The sequence below is a fragment of the Lagopus muta genome, chromosome 2 (assembly GCF_023343835.1).
Source record: "Lagopus muta isolate bLagMut1 chromosome 2, bLagMut1 primary, whole genome shotgun sequence".
In the NCBI taxonomy this organism is placed as follows: Eukaryota; Metazoa; Chordata; class Aves; order Galliformes; family Phasianidae; genus Lagopus; species Lagopus muta.
The window spans coordinates 20,855,272-20,881,136 of NC_064434.1; the positions used below are offsets into that span (position 1 = coordinate 20,855,272).

At 33.1% G+C, this 25,865-nt stretch overlaps 1 protein-coding gene across 3 annotated transcripts in view; it reads right to left on the minus strand.

Moving 5' to 3' along the window:
• Nucleotides 1-5,020: 5,020 nt before the first annotated feature.
• The window catches only part of CSMD1 (CUB and Sushi multiple domains 1), a 994,481-nt gene continuing 973,636 nt past the window's right edge, over nt 5,021-25,865 (minus strand). For 2 of the 3 annotated variants that reach the window (XM_048936944.1, XM_048936947.1), the window contains 8 exons: nt 23,732-23,843; nt 22,509-22,688; nt 20,839-20,883; nt 17,867-18,028; nt 16,665-16,777; nt 15,505-15,592; nt 10,799-10,931; nt 5,021-7,331 (listed from right to left, as the gene is read on the minus strand). In XM_048936944.1, coding sequence (XP_048792901.1) covers nt 7,172-7,331; nt 10,799-10,931; nt 15,505-15,592; nt 16,665-16,777; nt 17,867-18,028; nt 20,839-20,883; nt 22,509-22,688; nt 23,732-23,843 — 993 coding nt within the window. In that variant the 3' untranslated portion in view covers nt 5,021-7,171. The remainder of the gene's footprint in view (nt 7,332-10,798; nt 10,932-15,504; nt 15,593-16,664; nt 16,778-17,866; nt 18,029-20,838; nt 20,884-22,508; nt 22,689-23,731; nt 23,844-25,865) is intronic. The other variant, XM_048936946.1, reaches the window with a different exon arrangement.

Here is a 25,865-nt window from a genome sequence, read left to right on the forward strand (position 1 = left end):
CCATTTCTCTTTGTCCTATCAATAAATCTGTCTTTTATCAAACAGATCAAAATTTTGCTCATTCTCCTGCAGTCACTTGTATTATCTGCACTTCTTTTCAGCAATAATGTAATTCTTAGCAGCAGCCCCACAGATATTCTCCAGCATCACTCTTTCAGAGATAATTCCTCTGTAATCAGTTTGAGAAACAGCTCTTAAACAACTCATGTAATTACTGAGGTTATCTATTTGTTAATTATTGTGTACAACCAAATCAGTTCAGTTGCCTTTTTTTTTTTTTTTTTTCCCCCCCATAGAATCACAGAATCGTAAGGATTGGAAGAGATCTTGAGAACACCTAGTCCAACCTTCCTGATAATGTAGGTTTCCTACAGTAGGCTACACAGGAAAGAGTCCAGGCAGATTTTGAATGTCTCTAAAGAAAGAAAATCTATAGCTTGTGCTAGTGCTCCGTCAGCTTCACAGTAAATAAGTTCTTTTCTATGTTCATATAAAACCTCCTCTGTTCCAGTTTGTTCCCATTATCACTTGTCCTGTTTCTGGGCACAGCCAAAAAGAACCTGGCCTCGTCCACCAAGTTCTACCAATTAGATATTTATAAGCACTTTATTACCTCTTTCCAATCACAAAATTAAAGGTGAAAAAATTAAATGAGGATGAAATATATTATTCTTGTTCTCTAACTGTATCCCTAATCATTGCACTTTGCAATGATTTCTTGCAAATATTTCTTCGCTAAAGCGTCTTTCGATCCTTACCTTTACAAAATTTCATCATCATCCTAAAAAATGGAACTGTTATTTTTCTGAAATATTTAGCTTCTTTAATGAAAACTATGTATATAATCAAAGTCAACCCTTTCAGCTGCCACTTGTATTTTCTCAGTCTTTGATTACTTTGAATTTACTTCTAATGTTCAGTATTTCATTTCATCACTAAAAGCAGCTTGTTGTTTGAGGCTCTGATTCAATAGGTCCTTTTGTCTTAATTTTAAACTTTTAACATTCTAGAAGACATTAAATTCTTCTCAAAGATACTTAAATCAGGTATTTTTTCATTTGAATTACTGTTTAATCTTTCCCTCTAAACAAATGTTAGTTATGATTTCCCACAGCATGAGTAAACTTAAACATTTTGTACATGAAGATATAAAAAGGACTTAGGTTTTTATTTGACATTAGTTTTGTGTGGTGAAAGATCATATCCTCAAAATCCTCCTCCAACTACTATCTGATCTTCAAGTCAATTAACTACTAGTGTTTCTTCCTGTTAAACCTACCAGGCACATAAATTTCTACTGTGTGGCAAGTTACCTATTGCTTGCTTAGAAGAAGCATTCTCAGGCTAGGAAACATCTCTGAATATTTTGTCTGCAAAGCATAACCCAAAAGGAGTTCTTAGAAATTTTTACCAGGTCAAAAACTAAATTGCAAAGAGGAACAGGTAGAGGTAAGGATAATGCCTTATCATCTTCTTTCAACAGCCAAGTGCTTGTTGCAATGTTCTTGATGTTTTGTTAACATCCCAGGGTTTCTCCTCAGGCTAAGGAAGCTATCTGAACTAGGATCTTCACATCTGATCTGAGCATCCCAGCAGTACTCTATAGAATGCAAGAAGGTAAATCATGTTTGGGGGAGTCCTGGTGAAAATTAGAACATTTAAAAAGGAGCTGATATAAATAATCTGCCCAGCTTCAAATAATTCCTCTTACAAAACCTAACGGAAAGGTTTATGTTCTTCAGGACAAAAGTAAGATGCTTAAGCATTTATCTTGCCTTAGGGTTTCTTAGGGATTATAGATGGCCCTACTTATCTTGCTGCTCCTCATGGATCTTTAATGCAAATTCTTACCTCTCCTATCTTTTCTTCATGGACTGTGAGCACACAATTTGATGCTGAATTTTCTACCAACCAGTAGAACACATCTGAAAGTTAAGCACGGCAAAGCTGAGTCCAAGTTGACCTGTGAATGAGGCTCCAAGTACATTCACATTTCTGTATTATTACTACATATGCCTATATTTAAAAATATTGATATATTTATACAAACATATATGTTTAGGAGTATCTTCTACTTTGTTACATCATATACATAATCACTTACTCAAAACTAACCACTAGGCACGACAACCAGTGGTTGGCTTTTTGTCTGTCACAGTGAGGTCCAAACTGCAATCCTCTGCTCTTTGTTCAAAATACATTTTGTGTTAGAAGTCTGCCATCTACAAATTTTTTAAACACTAATACTAGTTTACTGTTGACTACATGACACAGAAAGTCTTCTGAAGTGGATCCCTAAAACACTGATTTTTTAAACCCTTTTTTTTGTGTGTGTGTGTGTGTGCATTACAAACACGTGTAAAACTAATTTATTTTATTTGTTCAAAGGCAGCGTTCTGCAGAAAACCTCTTTCTCTTCTACCTTCTGACCCCTGCTCTCTCCAGCTTTAAACCATATGCATTCAGGCTTCTGGGATTTCAAGTTAGTAATCATGCTAGAGCTTGTAGCAATGCATTTGATGTAGTTTATTGGAGTTTGAAATTAAAATCAGCTTTATAAAATGAATTTTCCATTTTTAGTAAATAAGATGGATATGAAGCTCTCACTTGTGATACTTTTTATGACCTCACTGCTCTACAGAGCTAGCAGGTGCCAGCTGGAAATATTTTTGTTGTTTATGGGAACAGCTGAGTGTGGCTCTTAAATGACTCTGCTTCCTCAACAAACAGAAAAGACATTTTCTATCAATGGTTTGTCTAGAATCCAAAATTAAATACATGGTGTTACTTCTCTAAGTAGATCATGAGGGAAAAAACAATTTTCAAAAGCTGACATTGCAGCTTGGCAATATTGAAAAAGTGAACAATAGTTCACTTGTGTGGTGCATATAGAGGATAGTTTGGAATAAGAGGTAATTCCCTGGGATTCCCTGACAATTAATGCCTCAATATCTCCTTTGATAATGTCAGTGATTATAGCTTATTTTAATGTCAGAAAGAAAGTCAGATCATTCTGAGAGATGCACAATTTTAACAACTGGGTATATTACAAAATATTAACAGAAGGATAGATGGTGAAAATGAGAAAGGAAGCAAGGACATATGCATATCTTAAGTGTCTTCCAAAAGTGAACTGCAGACATATTCCACCACATGCTTCAAACTTGAATCACTAATTTCCTAAGTTGCCAACAAGAAAATCAAATACTTAAATCCTTTGCATTAGTATACAGTAAAATAAATAAATAAAATTGCTTGGAATTTCAGATTTTGATTATGAAAACACTAAAAATTGTTATATACATAAGCATTTTCATTTCAGTAGCATTATGTACATCTAGGTGCTTTCAGAACCAGCCCTCAGACATTAGAATCAGAAATACCTCTGGTTCCATGTGATCCATCACTCACTGGCAGGATGCAAGCTTGTGGGCAAATAAACAAGTTTTTTTGTTTTGTTTTGTTTTGTTTTATTAAAAAAGCCCAAGTGATCTGGGATACAAAGTCCTATTTTAAAATCTGAATGATAAGTGCAGGATAACAGGAGACAGGTTCTATGCCACCATACAACATCTGAAAATTTTTGCAACTTACATAATGCTTGGAAACTGAAAGTGACCCAATTAAGATTCTGCTAAACAATCTAACGTAATGCAAAATTACTACCTGAAATTTATAAGTATAAAATCAAATAGAAGAAAAACATTTGGAAGAATAGGGCACACAAAAGCTGAAAATCTAAAATTAAATATTTAATTAGAACTCTGAGTTTGCTTTCAAGGTAGGTGGAATTGCACAGGCTATATTACAATCTTTTATAGTTTCTCTCCATTTTTTTTTTTTTTCCCCCCAAAGAGAATACTGTTTATTTTTAACAGGCCACTTTAATATTAATACATGTGTAATAGGATCAGAACTGAAAATCTGCTAAAGATGGTAAATTTTACATTATTGGGAAAATTACAATTTGTTTTGTATTGTAAAAACATTTATTTTTAACAATTTACCTACATTAATCAAAAAAGTACAGCATATTTAATAATTTTACAAATTCTTCATAAAAAATATATCTCTGTACAAAAAGTTCTTTTGCACCTACTTCATGTCACAGCAGCATGTAGTGAAATGGCAGAATGAAATACTGGGAATGAAAATTAGATTGACTTGATCATAATGACGGCATTCTTTCCCAATCCCCCCACCCTCACCCTCCCACCTATTTCTTGTGTTGTTCTTTTTTTCCTTTTTTTTTTTTTTTTTTTTTTTTTTAATAACAGCCTTTATTTGTTTACAAAATATTTTACACAAGAAAAAAAATTATTGCAGCTAGCCTGGAGAAAGGCAAGATGTGTGATACAAGCAGCAGTTTTTAACAGCTTTGAAGCACATAACCTGTTTTAAAAAAAAAATAGATAGCATGTCTTATTAGCCCATCTTAATGATCTGGTCAACACTGAGGGAAAAGTCTTCTGCATATGTCTCAGAAAGCAGATTTCCTGGCTGACATTATCTGGTCACCGTACAACATATTAAGAGTCTTATTCTGATAAAGCACCATACACAGCCCTCTGTAAAACAACCTCAGGAGAAAGAGATCCAACCTGAACAGAAGACTCAAATATATGGAGAAGGAGGGGTATTTGAGGGTAGTGGATAGAAATAACAGAACCGTGAGATCTTTCCTTTTATGGGTTCAAGTTAAAAGTTTCTGTTTAAGCAGTACTCCAAACTTCTTGGGATAATTTGTCAGTGTGCTCCAATTCTGAGCATCTCTTATCAGAGAACACTCAATTAGGAAAAACAATTATTGAATAACTTCATAACTTTCTAAAAATGTAACACTGGATTAAGAATGCAGTGAATCTGTGCTCTCATTAAAAAAAAAAAAAAAAAAAAAAAAAAAAAAAAAAAAAGAAGAAGAAAAAAAAAAAAAAAAAGACCAAAGAATTTATCAACTATTCTACTTAGGTAGAATTTTGCACTTCTTTTCAATATTCCTTTTTTTTTTTTTTTTTTCCCCTTTTTTTTCCTTTCTGCCATCACTACTGTAGAAAGACTTCCGAAGCAGTAGCACTGATTTTGAACACCTGCCAAAAACTTTAATCACACAGCAGCTTCCCTTTCTGGCCCACTGTTTCTAAGGAAGATATCCATTTGCAGAGTGGCTTCCTGTACATAGAGTGAGATCACAACAACTTTGAGATGATTATTTTGTTCTTTCTCAAGAAAAGTGAAGGACTCTGAGATATGACAGATAAATGAAACTTTTTTCAGAAACAAACAAGAAAGAAAGCCAAAAACTATTAAAAACTGACTGAAAAGGATTATTTATTAAGTTTACTTCAGAGTTTCTTCCTCATAAGAAGAATATAATACCTGGAGGCCCTACAATACTGTGTTATATTGCTGGTATTTTTCATCTAGCAGATGTAGAGTTCTTAAACTGACCAAGGGTTGGTTATCTTTGAATGTTTCTGTTCAGCACATTACCTGAAAATCAGCTCTTAGACTTGCATTTCTTTTTTGTTTTGTGTAACAGCCAGACCCACACACATATGGAGTTCAGAAATATTTTTCTCCAGTTTTACAGAGCAACTGGACATTAAGACACTTTGAAATATAGAAAATTTAAGAAAAAGAAACTCAAACTTGAATTTAATAGAAAACCAATGCAACTTCCTTTTTCTGAGCTCAGTGTGCAGGAATAAAATCAAATTTTAGTTCACTGTCTTCTGTAATGTCCTAATTTTGATACTTCATGAACTTTCTCATTGGCATCTTTTTTTGTTTGTTTTCATTCAGTAAAAACTCCAAGAAAATGTTAATGATTTACTCAGCCATTAGTATTTAGAAATGTTAAACTTTCTTTGTCAAACTGAGTACAAGAGCAATAAGCAGTGTGTTTAGAAATCGGGAAAACAAACAAACAAACAAACAAAAACATTCAGAAAGCAGAGATGGCTGAATATTTCTGTTTGCTGGAAGTAGATAGTTGATAGACAATTTGCACTGGGTATACATATGCTACTATAATGTGTTTTAGTTCCATGTAACAGAGAAAATAATGCCATATTACAGGAAAAGAACAAAAAAAAAAATGCAAAAAGGAAGACTGTATTATGAGCACTGGCTCACAGGCTTTATGAGCTATTTAAAATAAATTACTATTCACATTTTTACATGGCAAGCAGCAATAGCTGCTAACCCCCCTGCTGTTAAATAGTATAACACTGACAATTGGTGATTGATGACAGATTTCAGAAGAAAACAATCATACTGCCAATGAAAATTTCTTAAAATGGGCTCTTGTTCTGGCTGAAAGTGTCCATTGATTTGTAATCATGGTTAGAAACAAATTTAGTCAAACTTTGACAAAAGATACATTGTCCTCTTTTGCACAAGATTTTAACCGGTGCTAAGCATGGGGCTAATCATTTAATATTTCAAGAAAATTTATTGTGGAACATTTTGCTTGGCAAAAAGTGAGTGAATGCCTATATACAATGAACAGTAGAAACCCTGTATATTTGTACCAGTATCTTAATCAGTCATCCATAACGCTCTAGTGCAAAAAAATTGTGCATTAACATTTTGCAATATAACGGCTGCTTGGGAAATTGGCAAACTGCCCTATGTATGAGATACACTGTAAGTTTCTTTTAGCAAGATTTCAATGGTAAAGCATTTGCAGGTGTATGCAACCTCAAGGAAGGCTGTGTTCTCCTTCAAGAGAGCTTTATTTCTTCAGAATATTCCTGTTCCTGGGGAAAATCTGTGGTGCTATCATTTGTCACAGTACTCAAAGGATTTATCCAGGTGCCCAGAAGAATGCATTGAAAGGCATCCAGCCACATACAAATATGAAAGTCTGAGGCATTAAATATGACTAATTGATGTGACTTGGCAGTCTTCCTTAAAGTGTGCCTTGAGTTGAAGCAGACGTAGCCAGGCATTTTAATCCAACTTAAGGTGAAAAAATATTCCTTGTCTGATCCCCAGAAGACTGACACATTTTTACCAGAAAATTTAGCTGCATGTAGGCTCACAGAAGATGTTAAAGATTACAGCAGCAAAGCCAAGAGAAGAAGGGAAACTGGTATATGGCACCAAAGGAATTACTGCTTGTCCATCAGAGGTATGGCTATGAATCAGTCATATTGGGCACTGAAGGCTATACCACTGTACAAACTGTGTTCAGAGTTGTATCAAACCTCACAGCCTTTGCCTCTGTGGGTTTTAAGTTTGTGTCATACATAGGATTTTCAAATGAGGCCTGTCCATTGCTGTTTTCATGTCCAGCATACCCATTGTACTGTACTTTTGGTCTTGTTCTGGAAAAAAAGGCAAAAAAAAAAAAAGGCCATTAGTAAACAATAAAAATAAAAATTATACTATTACTGCATATTACTGTTATATCTTTAATGTTTTCATATTATCAATACAAGCTGCATAGCTCTGTCTAACACAGATAGAGATCTATAAAAGTTGTTTTCAGGACTTAAAAAGTAAGATAAATCTGTCAGGAAGTTGTTCTTAGAACATGAAGAATACAAATCCTTAATAGGCAAACCAATCTAACAAAAGTGCAGAAACAACATAGGCATAATACAGGTATGCATTTTCCCTGTAAAATCTGTCAAAAGAATGACAACTTCATAGCCTGTTAGTGCCAAAATTGGCAGACAGAAAGAAAGCAATGTGCAGCAAGAGAACAAAGTACTTAGGGAACTGATAACATTTAGAATATTTTTTTTTGTCAGTAGCAACAATTATGATGGTTTCTGATGACATTTTCATTTTTATATTGCTGTACTCTGACAATAAAAGAATCTTTTCATAAGTGGAAACACTTATTCCAGTTTTACTAAATTAACACCTTACCAATTTCAAAATACACATGATGGCACATAAAATGGATTTTACTGGCAAAACTGCAATAGCATCTTTACTTGATAAATTTAATTTTCTCACAATCAAGCTAATTGTAATTGTGTTTCACAGACATTTGGGATTTTACCCATGCTGATTTTTACCATCTATCTAGAAAGACAACTGGACCATCTATATAAATGTACTGATATAAATCACTACAAATTGTCAATTTAAAAGACTTGAATAGAGTAGATAGTGAGATGTATGGTAAAAAAATAAGTGCAAGCAGCTCCTAATTCATTCTTTCAATTGTATCTTGGGTTTTAGATTTGATAAACACTCACAGTCTTTACTGATTTAGGTGTTTTTCAGCAGTGGAAACAGCTTAGTAATTTGCTGTTATCAGCAGTTTATTATCATTCCAGAATAGGAAGTTATTATTGCACCAGTGAAATGCTGCAACAGGTCTCCTTGATACTACTAAATGTAAATCAGTGCAAAGTCATCGAGCATAACTTCAGTGAGGCAATAATAGACAGTAAATGTCCAGAAAACTTCACGCTGGTAGTAGTAGTACCCTTCAGACAAGGGTCACTAATTTTGGTTATTGCAGCTGTCTGCCACAGTGTATGTGCTTACCTCCACACATACATCCAGCAATAAACAGTACTAGACACCTCAGCAAAGACTGTATATGTCCAAATATCTGTAAACTGATCGGCCAAATTCCAGTTAATATTTACAGTAATTTTGACGCTTGTACATCAAAGGACTCAAATAATTATCTTTCAGGAACCGCTCTTCTATTCTGGATATTACCACTATGCAGAACACATCAGAACTTCAGGGATGTTCATATTTTTATGCAAAGTTCTGTTAGAATATATTAAACCAATAATTAAATGAAAAATGAAGTAGAATTATTCACTTTCCAATATAGAGAGTAAAATGATACAATAAATTTAATAAAATACAGTACTTTGCTACTTCAAGACTAAATTTCTTAGTGTCCAGAAGTAGATAAAGAAAAATACAAAAGAGGTTCAGTATAGAATTTTGTAATTTCAATAACTGAAATGGGGCAAGAAAATCAGTGAAGAACAACAAAAAATAGATGCTTAGTGCTTATTTAATGTTAAACAATTTAGCAAAGAATCTCAAGATAAAACTTATCTAGAGGGTTCTGAAAATCAAACTCTTCTACAGTTCTGTTTTGGGTAGCAGATAGGGAAAATTCTCACTGGAAATATGTTGGCAATGGAAATTGATAACTTACAAATAGTTCTTGTAATTTAACTTCTTCTTTTTTTTTCCCCAATATTTTAATTTTAGTAGTAACAAAATCTGTTTAGAAATCTTAACATAGGACCTTTCCTAAGTGCAAGAATTCCTATTATTTTCATTTTATTTAGAGAGACTGAGATGCTGTCTTCTCTTCTGAGGCACTCCCTGTCTGATAGTTAAAAGGTATTGAAACTATGTAAGAAAGCACTAACACCTCTGATTATAATTAGTTGTTATTAATCTGACATAGGCACAACAGAAATATATGTAACATCTTTCTGTAAGAATGCTTTCAAATTCATTGATATAGACAGATTCTAGGGGCATAATTGCTACTGCATTATTTTGAAAATTTCATTTTAAAAAGTCACAGATTCTATTCTTTCCTTTGCAACATTATTTCTTTCAGAGAGGATAAAGGTGACCTCAAATTGCTTCACATACGTAACAAACTTGTTAATTTCTTGAAGATACCTTCTAACAACCTCTCTAAGATTGTGGTGTAATAGAATCTATTCTTCTAAAGACAAATATATGTATATATATTAAATAAATATGTCTATTTCTAGCAAATAGAAGAGGAAACATCTGCTACTTCCATCCAATGTAAAACACTTCAGAACAACTGCAAAATAAACCTATACATCACAGTACAGTCTTATCAAATTTCACTCTTTCCTCTATGTTCCATTTCTTCACCCTATTTGAATGAATGCCTGTCCTTCTGTGTTTCTGTATAAGCTTCCCTCTTTCCAGAGAAAGAGATAGTTGAGAATGCAGGAATCAAAAAGATATCTTTCAATAACTTTGTTCTGAGGCACAATTCTTAGTTTTTCTTGATCAGTTGCTTTGTTTTGCTTTGTTTTTTTTCACCAAATGCCATTTCATTTATGGATATGTATCATTTTTACTGGAGTTAACAAGTTCATGTCTCTTTGCAAAATTTTTTTTGAAGTGGACTTCACTTTGTCCCTATGATTTCTTAGTATCACAAAATATTCATATCATAATAAATGGAGGTATATGAATGTGTTGTTTAAATCAGTATTTCTGTGAAACAGCATTTTCCAGACTGCAAATAATGTGAGGCAGTCAGAGAATATTGTAACTCAATACAAAAAAATCCACAAAAATTGTCCCAGAAAGCCCTAGTCAACATATATATCAGCTATATACATCTGCTTTTAAACCACATTCAAGACAAAATGACTAGATTTATTCTATTACCTACTGATATATAAAAGTTTTATACAAGCTAAAGTCATGCCAATATTAGTAGTATCTACTAACTTATTCAGCATGAACTGTAAATAGTCTCATTACTTATTGGAAAAAAACTAGCATATATTTAATCTAATAGAAGATTAAAATTAAAGTATAAAACATGATCTGAGATTTCAAGCTGTCATTCAAACAAAACAAGATTTATAGGTTTTTGCTTCACAATACAGTGACTCACTTTTCTAATACACCTTTAAGAACTTCTCTGCATTGAACCCCTTTGGTGGAATGTTTAGTGATATTTGCCTTTCTAGAACAGATATTCTTTAAAGCTTTAGTATAGCATTCTCTAGTTACTTATGGTTATCAAAATTAAGACAAACAGTATATTCAGATCCAAAATAAGTAACATTTACATTACCTGTGTTTGTAGAGGTAAAATGCAAACCCTGATAATATTAGAGCAAAGAAAGGTACCAGGATGGCAGCTGCAACAGAACTGCTGTTTGTACCATAATAATGATTTGAAAGGTCTGTGTCCACAGTTAAAGGACCTGAAAAGAAGCAAAAAAACAGGCAGAAATAAAATTCTGAGTTTTTCTATCCCAGAAATTCTTTTTATTCAAAAAGAAAGAAAATGCTGATTTGATCATTCTATTATAAAATATTAAGTATATGACATGCAGTATCATGCATATATTTTGTTAATACCACTAAACAACGTATAATTAAAAATTATGGAAATGATTTGAAAACAGTATTCAGCAGGTTATACTTGTTTCAATTTAGTTTCATAGTCATAAACTACATCTCTCAGAAACTGAATAAAATTAAGCCTACATATTCTGATTAACACTGCAAAAAAAAAAAAAAATTATTCTATGGCTGTATCCTTAATATTAGCTTAGAAACAACTTGCTGTGAGTGACTACATAAAATATGGAAAAGCATAGGAGAACTGAGATAACTGCAACAAGTCACATTGGTACTCCTAGGTTCAGCAGTGCTTCAGAACCACTATACGTATCCTGGCTGTATCACAGTTTCATTCAAGAGGTGAGATATGAGGTTTAGAGCATCCAGCAGAAGCTTTGGCACTGGTATAAAATTCACATGCAGAAAATATAAAGGCATTTACCTGCATCAGGACATCTCTTACCATGGACAGGAACTCCTGCACTTGAGTCTTAACGACTCTATGCAGCATTATATGCTTGGAGAAGAGTGTCTGGAAAGTTGTATGGCAGAAAAGAACCTGGGGGTGCTGGCTGATAGCCAGCTGAACATAAGCTAGCAATGTGCCCAGGTGACCAAGCGAAGAGAAATGAGAAATATCATGGCCAGCTGGACCAAGCAAGGGATTGTCCCTCTATATTCACCACTGGTGAGACTGCACCTCAAGTACTGTGCTCATTTTTAGGTCCATCACTACAAGAAGGGTAATGAGTTACTCAAGCATGTACAGAGAAGAGCAACAAAGCTGGTGAAGGGACAGAAAATAAAACATATGAAGGAATAGCTGAGGGAACTGAGACTGCTTAGTCTGCAGAAGAGGCCAAGTGGAGACCTCTACAACTATGTGAAAGGAGGTTTCAGCAAGAAGGGTATTGGTCACTTTTCTCAGATGACAAGTGATAGGACACACACGCACACAAAAAAAAAACCAAACTCAAGTTGTTCCAGGAAAGGTTTAGATTACATATAAGAAAGAATGTATTATGGGGATGATGAACAAGCATTAGAACAGGCTCCCCACGGCAGTGGTGAAGTCCCCATCACTGGAGATACTTAAAAGATGTGCAGATGTGATACTAAGGCACATGGTTTAGTGTTGAGAATCTGTAGTTCAGGTTGATGATTGGACTTGATGATGCCAAAAGTCTTTTCCCACCTAGATGATATTATGATTCTGTAACATTTCAGATTGCAATGCAAATAGCCCAGATTTTAGAATACAAATCTGGAACTCTAGAAATAAGGCATAGGCATTCAGTAATTAAAGAAACAGAAACTAGCAGTGGACTTGCAGACCTTACAGAACAAGATATTAAAAAATAAGAGATCAAAAAAAAAAGTTCACAGTAGTGGCAAAACAGGTTAAATCATTTAAAGTTCTTGGGGATCCCTGGATCCTTGGGGATCCCTTCCAACCTGGGTGATTCTGTGATTCTGTTCTAATTTTTTTTGGTAGATGGATAACAGAGATCTGTTTTCTCATTAAGCTATTCTCTAAGGCTAGAAACAAACAGAACTGATTCTGAAAGAGAATAAACAGTAATAGAAACTACAGATTTTTTTCAGTTTTCATGATATTCCAAGAATGAGCATACCCACTGAGCCTGGTCTTTCTCTAGAATTGTGTGATAAGGAATTCTTCAAAGAGTTTGGTCTTCCACACTTAACCAAGTACTTCTCAGCAAATGCTGCTCTTTGAAGTATGCTTGCAGGTGACAAATTTTATATTACATTTTATATGCACCAGTGCATACAGAGTTTATGCACAGTTCTGGTTTAGTGTAAAGGCAGCAAGTAATTCAAAATATGTTAAGTCTTCAGTTTGAGGACATATGAGATCATTACCTCAGCAGAATATTCATGAACATAACACTTAAAAAAAACACTATTATTGAATTTGACAGTATATGAACATACATTATCACCAATGTTGATCTGAAATTTACTGTGTCCTCTTAACTATAAGTTCTTCAATGGAGAATAAGCAATGTATAGACATTCAGTGTCTAGTAAATCATCGCATAAAGAAATCTAATTATATCAATATTTAAAAGATAGTATCTGCATTTTTAAAAACCTCACTTCTGAGATGTCAAAGCTGAAGTAAATAAGTCATTAGCCTAGGAGTGCATGTGTAAAAATAACACTTCAGCTCCTTACTAGCCTTTGGAAACACAGACTGAGCTCTTGTACTGCAGTTCTCAAGGCTGATATTTTTCTGCTATCATTGAATACAACAATCAGAAAATACTGTAACTGCTGAATTGTCATTCTACTACTTCTTCCTTTTTTCCCTTATTACTGATTTCACTGCTCAAGCAAATGGATCCAATCCAAACTTTTTTTAGGTAACTACATCATTGAAGAAGAAGAGATGGGACTTAGCTGTACGTGATTCTTCCCTGCAGGGAACTGCACATCCAATGTGCTAAGCAGATCCTCTTCTTAGAGAAGTCTGTTGTCTTCCTGGGGCTGGGATGACACCACGAAACTACGTAGCCTGGTACAGCCGACATACAACAAACCCTTACCGCTTTTCCATATAGGGAGGAGATGAAGCAGCTAACATGTGAATTCAGGGCTATCAAAAGGGACTTCAGGGACTTGGGACGATGGCTGAAGAATTTGCATTTAAACTCCAAATGTGAAGTCTTCAGTACAAGAGAGATATAGACCTGTTGGAACATGCCTAGAGGAGAGCCAAGAAAAATGATCCAAGTGATGGAACACCTCTCCTACAAGGATTGGATGAGAGAACTGGGGCTGTTCAGCCTGGAGAAGAGAAGAAGGCTGTGAGGTGCCTTGATAGTGATCTTTCAATATGTAAAGGAGAGCTACAGGAAAGAAGGGGACTGTTTATTTTAGCAGGATCTGTGATGTTAGAACAAGCAGAAATAGTTTCAAGCTTAAAGAGGGGAGATTTAGATTACACATAAGGAAAAAGTATTTTACAGCAAGGGTGATGAGGCACTGGAACAGGCTTCCTAGTGATGTGGTGGATGCTCTGTCCCTAGTGACTTCCAAAGCAAGGCTGCATCAGGCTTTGGGCTACCTGATCTAGCTGTGGATGTCCCTGTTCAGTGCAGAGATTAGATGATCATTAAAGGTCCCTTCCAGCTTTAAAGATTCTATAATTCTTACTGGAGAAACAGGGATCCTTTTTCTGGCCTGGCTAAAGAAAAAGTGAACACAAGAAGGTAACCCAGCAAACCATAGCCCTGCTGTTTAGAAATACCAAAGGCTTTTCAACAGTATATATGCTTGAATGAACCTTTGTGCTCTACTTTCACAGTGTGATTGTTTAAATCAGAAAAAAAAAAAAAATCAGTTTAGATATGATGACACGGATTGTACAAAAGTACAGTCAGATAGACAGTCTGTGCCTCAGAAGAGTTTACTCTGAAGACTGAAATAGTATTCAGCTTCAATTGCAGTTCTTAGGCTGAGAATTTGAAGAGCAAGATCTTCCCTCCTTTGATTAAACCATATGTGGTCAAGATGAGCATATCCCTAGGGTAAGTGATTTTACACCAGTTAATAGAGTGAAGAAATATCAGGGACTTTTGGTAGAACTTTGAAGGCCAGTGGGTACTGCACCGCTGATGTTAATGAAACTGCAACAATTTTAAAATGCCGATTCATGCCAGTGTAGATGTGTTGGCTGAGCTGCCTGTTCCTGCTAGCCCAAGACAGTATTTATGCAGCAAAGTACTATGTATATCCTGTTCAAGCATCAAGAAATGCAGATGGCTGGTATTTCCCAAAAATATTTTATGAGTAATTATTTATTAGTAAATATTATACTAGTTTTCATGAAAAACAAAACAAAACAATAATAGTAACTAGTTTTTCACCAGCTCCTGGAGTACTTGTATCCATGGATGCAGTATTTATCCCAGTCACTAATTTCATATTTTTGACAGTGAAGTAGAAATCTATCTAAATAAATAGATATTCTGAAATACGCTGTCTTCTAATGAAACTGTCAAAATCAATGATTCTGTCTTTTCAATTTCCTTTGTGATTCTTCTTGCCTTTTATGTATTTGAACAGAAAAAAGCTTTGCATTGTGTGACACTTCTGTTATGTTCAAAAAACCCTTCACTGACAAGGGAACAGTTGCAATTGGGCTCTCTTTAGGAATATCTTGTAATCATGAATCACTTAGCTACATCTGCTACAGAAGATTAAGTGATAACATATTAGGCAGAATTAAATTAGTATTTGAACTGTAAATTCCAAATATGCATACTTTATTATATATCTTACAATAGCAGTGGCATGAAATAAACATGCTTACTTCAGCTAGAAAGCTGACAGAATCATTTGTTCAATTCACTCTTGCAGGACTTGAAAATATTATATACAATGAAACTCTATGAATGCTTTTACCTTGTCTTTGGAGCATAAATTTTCCAAAGTCTTTTCCATGTATGTCACCTTGATAAGTAAAAACACCTCTTTCAAGCCCCGATGACACCTAAAATACATAGAAGTAGGGAAAAGAAAAGAAAATAATTTTGGAAAGAAATAAGGATATTTATCAACTTTTTTCTGATTTAGATATACAGATTTGTTACATGTGTTTTCCCCTTAAAACATTAATGAATTTGTTTATAGAACATAAATAATTTTAAGTTTGCATCACTATTAATGTTTATAAAAAAACATGAAATGACTTTAAAATACCTGATGTAAATATTAGGTTTTAAAATTCTGTAATTTATATTTACATATTTGATTAAGTATACAGTTAAATTCAATGAATTTTTTGTCCATTTTTAAAATATTTTATATAGACACCATCATAAGGCACAAAGAAGTGCAAAGATGAAAGATTTCTTTTTCTTCAAGATTAAGTGCTTAAAATGATTTAAAAATTAAATCTTGGAATCAACATTTGTTAAATGGCTAGCCAACAACAACAACAACAACAAAAAAAAAAAAAAAAAAAAAAAAAAAAAAAAAAAACACAAAACCATGGCTGCAAATTTGAAGCTAGATTAAATAGTCTGTTAAACTACTGTATCTTTACCCTTCCTATATACTGAAACAGTAACGAGTAAATAGCTTACCTGAAACTGAATATGTCAGAACTACATTGTATCTCGATATGGGAAAACAGTTGCAATAGCAAATACAATATGGCCCATCTCACTTCCTGTTAAGCATTTTCTGTTACACATCCGTACTTAAACTCAGAATTCTTTTGAACTTGGACTTTTACAACAGCGAACGTTTTCAAAAAGTGTAATTTTTCCACAGGGAAAAATTCCCACCCATGTGCAACACAACAAGGCAAAATCATAGCAAGATGTAATGATTCACTCCACTCTCAATTTAATAAACTAAAAATTATAATGGGCTTGTGGACGATAGAAGATTATATACACAATTTGTGGAAAATAAAATGACCACGATTTCTACATTGATATCTAGAGTGATGTATGTAATCTTTATCATATAAAAAAGATAGAGTAATATAGAAAAATTTAAAAAAATACTTAATATTATGCTCAGCAAGGTTTGTCTATCGCAGTTTAGTTACTTACATAACCATCTAGCGCCCAGTTGTCATTTTCAAACTTGTTTAGGAAAATGTCGTTAGATCCTTTGATCTGAAAAATTTTCAGTAGCAAATGGGCTTCTTCCTTCTTGTAAACACCTATTAATGTAAAGGGGATATCATATGCCTTTTAAGCAATTTTTGAATCGGTTTGTTCAAATTTGCTTTCAATGCCAATTACATTGCTTCAAAAGGACAACATTTTGTAGAAATCATTCCGTGTTAACATAATTTTGTAACTTAGATAAAGTAAGAAGAGTTTACAATGCTGTAAAAACCGCATCTTAGTTTAATGATCTTTCCCCATATCATATTTGATAACAGGATGCAAAGATGTTTTTGTACTGCTTGATTTTATAGATAAATGGTCAAGAATATCTATCTTTTCATGCACAAATTCAATAATTCTGAATACAAATATAATTATTTCCTCTCTAAAGTTACTGTCAATTAGACCTGGACAAATTTGTATTTACTCACATCACAATATATTGCTATGATAAATATCAGTGATACAAAGAAGGAAATGTGCTATATAAATTCTCTCTGACCGTCTCTCTGAACGCCTGACCTTGGAAGGTACTGATAGCTGACAGCAATCATTACAAATATAACTGTGATCAGAGGCTAGATCAGAACACAAATCAGATTTGGTGAAAATAATATAGGATGTTGATTAAAAGGTATGCATAATTTATAAAACTATTTAATTTATCTGCACCTACTGTACATCATACTAGTTTGAAAACCAAGTTGTTTAAATCCAGACATTAATCACTGTATAATGGAGCCTTGCTGTATTACAAATATTAAAACAAATTCTTAAAATTCTTAAAATTCACATTGCCTATCACTTCAATATTACCCATGAATTCAAAGATCAGTACTATTCAGAAGTCCAAGATTAAAACAACAGCAACAACAACAAACATCTCATTACTTATTTGAAATGTAACTGGAAAAATTGTTGAGTAAACACATAAAAATTGACTGAAATCTCTGCTAAAGTGACTGCTATATTTATCACCTCTCCTTTTGCAAAATAAGCAGTAAAAAGTTTGTAGAGAAAACAAAGATTTTCCTTCATTTCTATACAGGAGAAAATAAAACAAAACTGGACAGGGGAAAGAAAAAAAAAAAAAAAAAGACTGCTTTTTTTCTTTTTATAATATTGAATTCTGAACCTACCTGATAGTTTGAGTTGTAGGCTGGATGCTTCAGTGAATGTGGCATTCACTTTGCTGCTTGTAGTGTTGAACCAATCAACAGTAAGAGTAGCAGGCTGCCTTTTTCCTAGATATTCATAAAATCCTTTCCACAGTGAATTTACAAAAAACACATCTGAAGGAACTAAGTGGGCCAGGAAAAACAAACAAACAAACAAACAAAAAAAAAAAAAAAAAAAAAAAGAGAGAGAGAGAGAGAGATGGAGAGATGATGGAGAGATGATGGAGAGATGGAGAGAAACAAACAAACAGAACAGTAAATTACAACAAAGCAACAAACTTTCTAGCCATAACTCTGCTCTTTAGTTCCTAAGGAGGTATTACAGTAACAAGTTTACAATCTTAAAGACAGTGACTTTAATGACCTTCCCACACAATTGACTGTACTATATTATACTTTTCCACTGCAATATACGTCTTTCAATAACATCAAATTTCATAGCTTGAGCACATGTCCCCAAGACTATGAAAAATAATAAACTCTTCCCCTCAAACCCCTACCTTCAGTATATCATGAAAAAAAATAGGAGGTTATTCTCAAGGAAGGAGATACGCTTAGGCCATCCTGCTTGTTTCATGAATAACACAGCGCTGTGTGTAATACCTCAACTTTTTTCATTGAATTCCAGGTACAGTTTACCACAAGTTTGTATCATTCTTTTTTAGACTCCATATATTTTCTCCACACATTAATGATCAATTTTTTTCATGGATCTCATTCCTGAAAAATCATGTATTTCCTGCAAAGGTCTTTCAGAGTTATTTTCCTAAATATTTCTCGTTGTTTAGCTACAACAGTGACTTACAGTGAATCTGAAACTCAACATTTTCAAAGTATGTTTGTCTTTTATTCGCCAATTAAAAATAAATTCATCAATTAAAAACGTGTCTGAATTTAATTCTGTGGAGGTGAATGTCAACTATGACATGAAACTGTTAACAGCTTTGATAGTTAATATGTAAGACTTCGTTAAAAAGGAGCTGACACCACACTTTATTGTCACATTTAACATCTTCTATTCTATCTCTGACCACTTTTAGTGCCAATAACAGCTGTTGATCTGTGCCCTGGGGAGACAGCTGTAGAATCAGAGTGGCTTTGACCCCATTCTGCTCAGATTTTGCAATGTCCATTCCTCCCCCACACACCACACAAGAACAGAATGATAAAAATGAAATGGCTTTTGTTATACAAACACCGAATCAGCTATGGATTCCTCTCTGAATGTGAAAAATGGGAAAATCCATGCCTACTAATTAAAACAGCTTCCTAACAAGTTTTGCAAAGGCTGCTCAAAACAATGAGAACCATGGCAAACACATACAGTATTTTAGATCTTAAAACTTCTTATGGGTACTGAGAGAACTAGTTATTTAGAACTTGTATTTCATTACAATTTACTGTTAAAATATTACTATTTCATATAAAAGCATTAACTCTGGAAAAATAGCGATTTGATAAACAATAAACAACAATTTCTATTCAAATACTGAAAGGTAGCAATCAGAAAATTAATCTATTGTGTTATCAAAAATTTAGTTGAGAACTATTAGCTTAAAACCATTAAGACTATAGATAGCAGCAAAAGGAATTCTACCAAAAAGACAGACTGCATACTAAAGAAAATGTTCCAAAATACAGTGTTCTATACTCAATAAAATCTATAATTAAAAAAAAAAAAAAAATAGCTCAAAACTTTTACTTGTTAGTTATTGCTATTTATTACTCAATTTCAAATCATTGCTTACCACTGTTGGCATGTTCAGTAGCAACATAGTAAAATAGTCAACATTTTTTCAAAAATACCTTTCAAATATCACTTATATATTAAAACAGGTCATAAACAACATGACGTGGTGAGATACTGATGCTCTGCAAAGAGAATGCACTTGATTTGGTCTGTATTTTAATATGGCATTGAACTTCAAAACCTGTGTGGTAGCAGATTGATGGATAGCTTAGCTGTTGAGTGAGATGAATTCTCCAGTAAATGAAGATTATTTTTTTATTATAATGAATACACACTATGGCTTGAATTACTGCAAATCTATAGAAGTGATGTGTTTGGAAAGAGCTAACTTTAGGTTTCACCTGACATTCTTAATATAAATATCCTTGGGGGAGGTTAATTGTTAGCAGAAGTACCCTTTTATCTCATGTTTTACAGAGTCCTTCAGTGAATTGCTGTGACTGTTAAGCATTCATATTGTTTTCCCTGTAGTTTACTAAAACTCAGAGTTTAGAGTTGCAAACTCTTTTATTTGGTGAAAAAAAATCTCTTCAGAATTAAATGAAACAGTAAAAACAATAGGTCTCTCATTTTCAGAAAATGATTAAAAGATCTACTACATAAAGGTGCTACCCTACATATTACTATTTTGTCATTGGCCGGATGGCAAAAGTGACTGTGCAAATGTTCCTATGGTCCACACAGTTCAGAAAACCCTGGCATAGAGTACCAGAAAAACTAGAGTTTCTATGAAATAAAAGCCAAGAAAATTTCTAAAACTGATTTTTTTTTTTTCCTGGTTTCTTACAATGTATAAGACTGAACTTTGAACCCAGCCCCTAAACTTATAGTCTATGCTCATTATAAGGCTCTCAGTTATAGCAATCTCTCTGATATAAAACTCATTCAAATCTACTTCCTGTTTATATGATTTATATTTCTGCCTTGATTTTACTTATTTATTTTGTATATGTGGTTCACAGAATTGGTATTGTTTAAATTATAAAATAGTTGTTTGGGAAAGAGTTTGATAGAGTAGGTTTAATGTGGTACTTGTTATTGAATGACCTCAACATTTATATTCCTTTTGAAATGAGATATAAAAACCTATTTTAAATATTGGAAGTTGTTTTTATCATCCATAGCAAACTAGGGTGTGAATCAATTTATTTGTTTATATCTAAAACTCTTCTTGTATACAAACCTGGAGTTTTAGTTATTGTTTCATTAACTTCTCTCACTCCTTTACCTACAAGTAAAAAGACAAATTATCATTTTCATGAACATATTTGTTACTTTTTTAATAGAATGTTAAAACAATGCCTGATCGATGCAATTATCCCTTATGCAATAAAGTTATATTTAAAACAGAAGTAACTGACGTCTTGAATACTTAACATGTTCAAACCTAACCACTTAAACAAAAGCCATCAGAAAGTAATTTAGAAAAGCAACATTTTTACTGTGGAAAGTTGTCTGGTTATGTAATTATTTTATACACTTAAGTCTATAATTTTATATCAGTCTCTGCTATAAAAGAGAGCCTTATTTAAGGGACAAGTATTATATCTAATTGTGCATAATATTATGCTAAATATAACAAACTGCATTAATAAGGTTTGCTACAGATTAGCAAAAGACATCTGGATTAAGAAGACACGATCAGATATCATGGGAAAGAATCACAAGAGGTATCATTTGCTATACTACTGATGTTCTCAGCAGTTATGTCCATTGATTTCAGCTAAAGCTGTGGCTTCATATTGTTAGAAATTTGAAAATCACTGTCTGGTAGTAGATTCTGTCTTACATAAGTTTTGGTTCCTTCTCTTTAGAAAATCTTAAATTTAACATATTAGATTGTTTAAGTGATAAAATAGAACAAAAAATGTGGAGTGCACAAAGAGAATTATATCTAAAGACTGCATGACAATAAAAAAGAAAATCAACTGAAAGAATACAAGAACTTTTACTTTAATGTATTAATTACATATTACCCAAGAATAATCTTCCTTTACACATCTACAGTAAGATTAATTTTTATGCGCAGACTACACTTCTCTAGTTGAAGCAAAGAACTATAAAATAAACTACAATTCTAACCTCAAATCTGTTAAGAGTTGCGTGACACATTAGACCTACATGTAGTATTGAAACCATCTTTCCCATGGCATCTGATTGCCTTTCTTTTGCTCCTGTTACAAAAATTAACTTTTTAGGTTTGCTGGATTAGGTACTTATCCATGTTTATTCACATGTAGAGGCCAAATTCAGCCCTCACAATTACATACTCATTATTATAAGAAAATGATAGGAAATTTACACGGACATAAATAAAAGTGGAATCAGGTTCAAACAGAGGTTTAATTTATCTATTTATTAGTCTGTTGCTTTTTTAAAATTATGGATGTTTTTCTTAGTCGAAAAGAATTCCTGAATGAATCTAAAAGACATCTGCAATGAAATACTTTTTTCTTACTTCTGGAAAATCATATATTAAAAACTGAGGACATTGAAATACTCTTTTAATACTATGCCATAAACATTAGGAGAAATATAATCAAGAGTAGTACTTTATATTATGTTGGTTTTTGTTGTTGTTCTTGTTTGCTGGTAAGGAGTAAAATCATGTATGTGTGTACACATACATACATACATACATACACATACATCCATGTTCTCCTCGATGAATTGTAGATGTTGTCCTCACTTTAACTTTTAAAATGGTTTATTTCACAAAATAAAAAACTATTGTGTCATATGCATTTTTAAACAGTAATCGGGAAAGTTTAGTCCGAGTATATAAAAGCCAAATGTTGGGGAAAATGAAATCCATCCAAGTAGGGCACAACACATCACTCAATAATGACTTACTTTTACAAATAGGTGATTTTCCTGTCCATTTCATATCTGGCTTACATGTCCGATGCTCTGATCCACCAGCAAGAAAAAATCCTGGCTGACAGGTATACACCAAAGTATACCCCAAAGTAGGAAGATCTATTGCTTTCACATCTACATGTGCCGGTGTCTCTGGCTGCCTGCATGCATGAGCTGCAAAGGGTTGGTGAGTTAGAAAATGATAGCAAACAGCATCCACAGGATTAGCTGATTTAACTGAAAACAAATGCATGCCACCATATTCCGTCATTAGGTAAACTTTGTATACCTTGTAGAAACATCAATAGCTTGTAACAGTAATAGTCTGAGTGTATGACTTGTGGGAAGATGAAAAAGATATTTTTGAACAAAATGCCAAATCATGATAGCAAGACCGGAAATAATTAAAGTGAGGGGAAGCACAAGTAACTGCATGTCCTTTAAATACTGTACTGTCACAGCTTAAGGTATCACTTACATTTCAAAGAACCTTAATACAGAGTGGTTACTGTGATAAATAAATTTATCATAAATTTCAAATGTACCAGTTTTCATGTGAAGGCTTTATGCTTCTTTGTCTGTTGTACATGGTATTGATTTATAAATATCCAAAGTTAATTTAAAATGGGATAAGAATATAAGGTCATTCTAATTAATATATTTTAGTCTTGATCAGTGTATTTTAATACAATACAATTATTATAATGATAATACTTATTAGATGTAGAGTTATAACTACACTAATTGTTTACATGTGTAGCCCAGAAAAGTTGAATTCTGGTAAATTTTTAGCTTATGATTCAGTAAATCTAGCAAAAAAAACCCCAAAACATTCCAAATTAATTTCAGGCCACTTTCTGTTCTCTGTTAATCCAATACACAGACACACACAAAGATAAAAGATTAACCTAAAACAACTAATGCAGTAGGTTAATGAGGAAAAACATTTTTTTTAATGAGTAAATTATTGTGCACTGTGTAATCAAGAAGAAAAGAACACCTGAAAAATCTTACTTAAAAGCAATATTCTAAATACGTATTTGTTCTTAGAACAGAAAGCAAATGCAAAAGCAAAACAAAAAAAGCATACAGAATACTGTTAAATAAAACTGACTTTTTTGTAGCATACTATTTGATACGATTTCCATGTGCATTTATCTGTAACTCTTTCAAAATTGCACAGTGTACAAACTCATTAGATAAGAAACTGCACTTACGAATACATTCAGACTGTATGCCACTCCAAGTTAAGTTAGCAAGACAAGAACGCGTTGTAGATCCCTGAATATGATAACCTTTTCTACATCTGAAAAAGACTGTACTTCCAACCTAAGGATCAAAAGAGAATATTAGATGAAAGAAGTAACCACCATGTGCAATTAGATATCAAGACAGTGGTAAGCTAATAGAGAAATATTTCTTTTTCAGAAGTGTGTCCTCTGGTTACTGTTTTTAAGCTTTTTTTTTTTTTTTAGTAATATGAGATGTATGAACAATAATCTTATTTGAAAGCAGTAAGTGGAAGAATATTAACAAGGCTGTGCACACGGAGAAAAATGACATACATTTCCTCTTACAAATTTGTGACAATGTGACAAACTAAATGACAAATGTCTGTTTGTTGTACATGACAAATATCTGTTTGTTGTACATCACTGAACAAATTCCAACAGAACTCGACCATAAAGTCTACTTCAAAGGTTTCTCACTGTGTAACTTCATCAAAAATATTTGAAGGGTAAATAGAAAAAACTGTAAGCAGTTTCATCCATAATTAAATTCCTGATTACTCCAGGCCACAATTCCTTATACTGTATTCCTTACTATAATATACCTGTTTTACCTGAGATGTTCAACCAGTAGAGTAATGTTATGGAAAGACTTGTTACAGTGAACTGAGATATGATCTTTCCAGAAGAATGTGTAAAACAACTGAGAAAGTTCTCTGTGGATTTGCACTGACAGAAGTGTGAAATATAGATAAAAATAAATTATGAAGGAAGTCCTTCCATAATATAAGAAAGAGATTGTGTGAAAGTTCTAGTTAAACAGACTTGATAGTATTGACAAAAGTAGTCAGAATATAACTCTAGGCCAAGATATTTGAGGATGTGGGTCTTACTAGTAAGCCATTATTTTGGTTTTACATAGAATACCTTGGCAGTGCAGATCAGGTGAAATGAAAAAAAAAAAAAAAAAGTACTATCTGTAATTATACAATTTGTTAATAAAGTAACATCACATGAAAAAATGAAAGCATGTTGCAAATGAGCACTAACCAACACCTACTAATAAAACAGTTTGTAGGTATATAATTGCCGATAGCTCTACAATGTAAAAGCCATTGAAGGACTTCAGTGGATATTAAGAATTGACAGTACCTTCCAAAACAGTGGCTACCTAAGTTAACTACACAATGTTACCTAGAACAGATTATCATGATAGATGTTCAGCAAATGCAGTGCTGGATCTTCCTGAAGTGGCCTGGGAAGTCAACTGATATTTTTAAAGGTCAAATTGATACCGCTTTGAAGGCTTATTTATTTGTAACTATTTTTAAACAGATTAATCTCGTTGCCTTGACAAGGACACACCTCAAGTCTAGCAGAAACCAGAAGAGAGTGTAGCTAGTCTTGACTATCATTCTGACTCCTGTGAAATTGCCAGTTATGATACAATAAGTAATGATGAGTTGCAAATATTTTCTCACTGATCCAAAAGATGAAGGAAAACTTTAAGGTCTAGGTGTAGGGTAGTTACAGAGTTCTATTTTTATTTATTTATTTATTTATTTACTTCTGCAGGGGAAAAAAAAAAAAAAAAAGAAGTAAAAACAAAAGTACTTTTATAGTACTTTGATGGGAAAAAAAAAAAAAAAACAACAAAAATGCACATACTGCAAAAGCCACAGGGCAGTGAAGCAAAAATGTATAAAATGAAACAGGGCATAAAATAAATGGGGCAATACAGAAGTGATAGTAGATGGAGAAAAACAAAAACAAAAAACAGTAAAGATCAGCTGCCTGTCATCAGGCACATCATGCCATGTCATAAACTGTCATACTTACAGATGCAAAAATAATAGTAATAAAAAAAAATCTACTTGACTAGTTTTAAGAGTTTACATCTTTTTGCACCAATGATCTCATCACAGTACTTTTATATATACCTTTAACATAGAATTGTTATTTGAGTTTGATGAAAGAACATACTTGAGAAAGACAATCCAGAAGAAATTAAAATCTGCCATTACCTCCAGAAAAGAGCAAAAGTATTTAACTGAAATTAGAACGTGAATTGTCCAGTGTTATTCTGATATAAATGTCACACAGCTTGTAAAGCAGGTAAAAG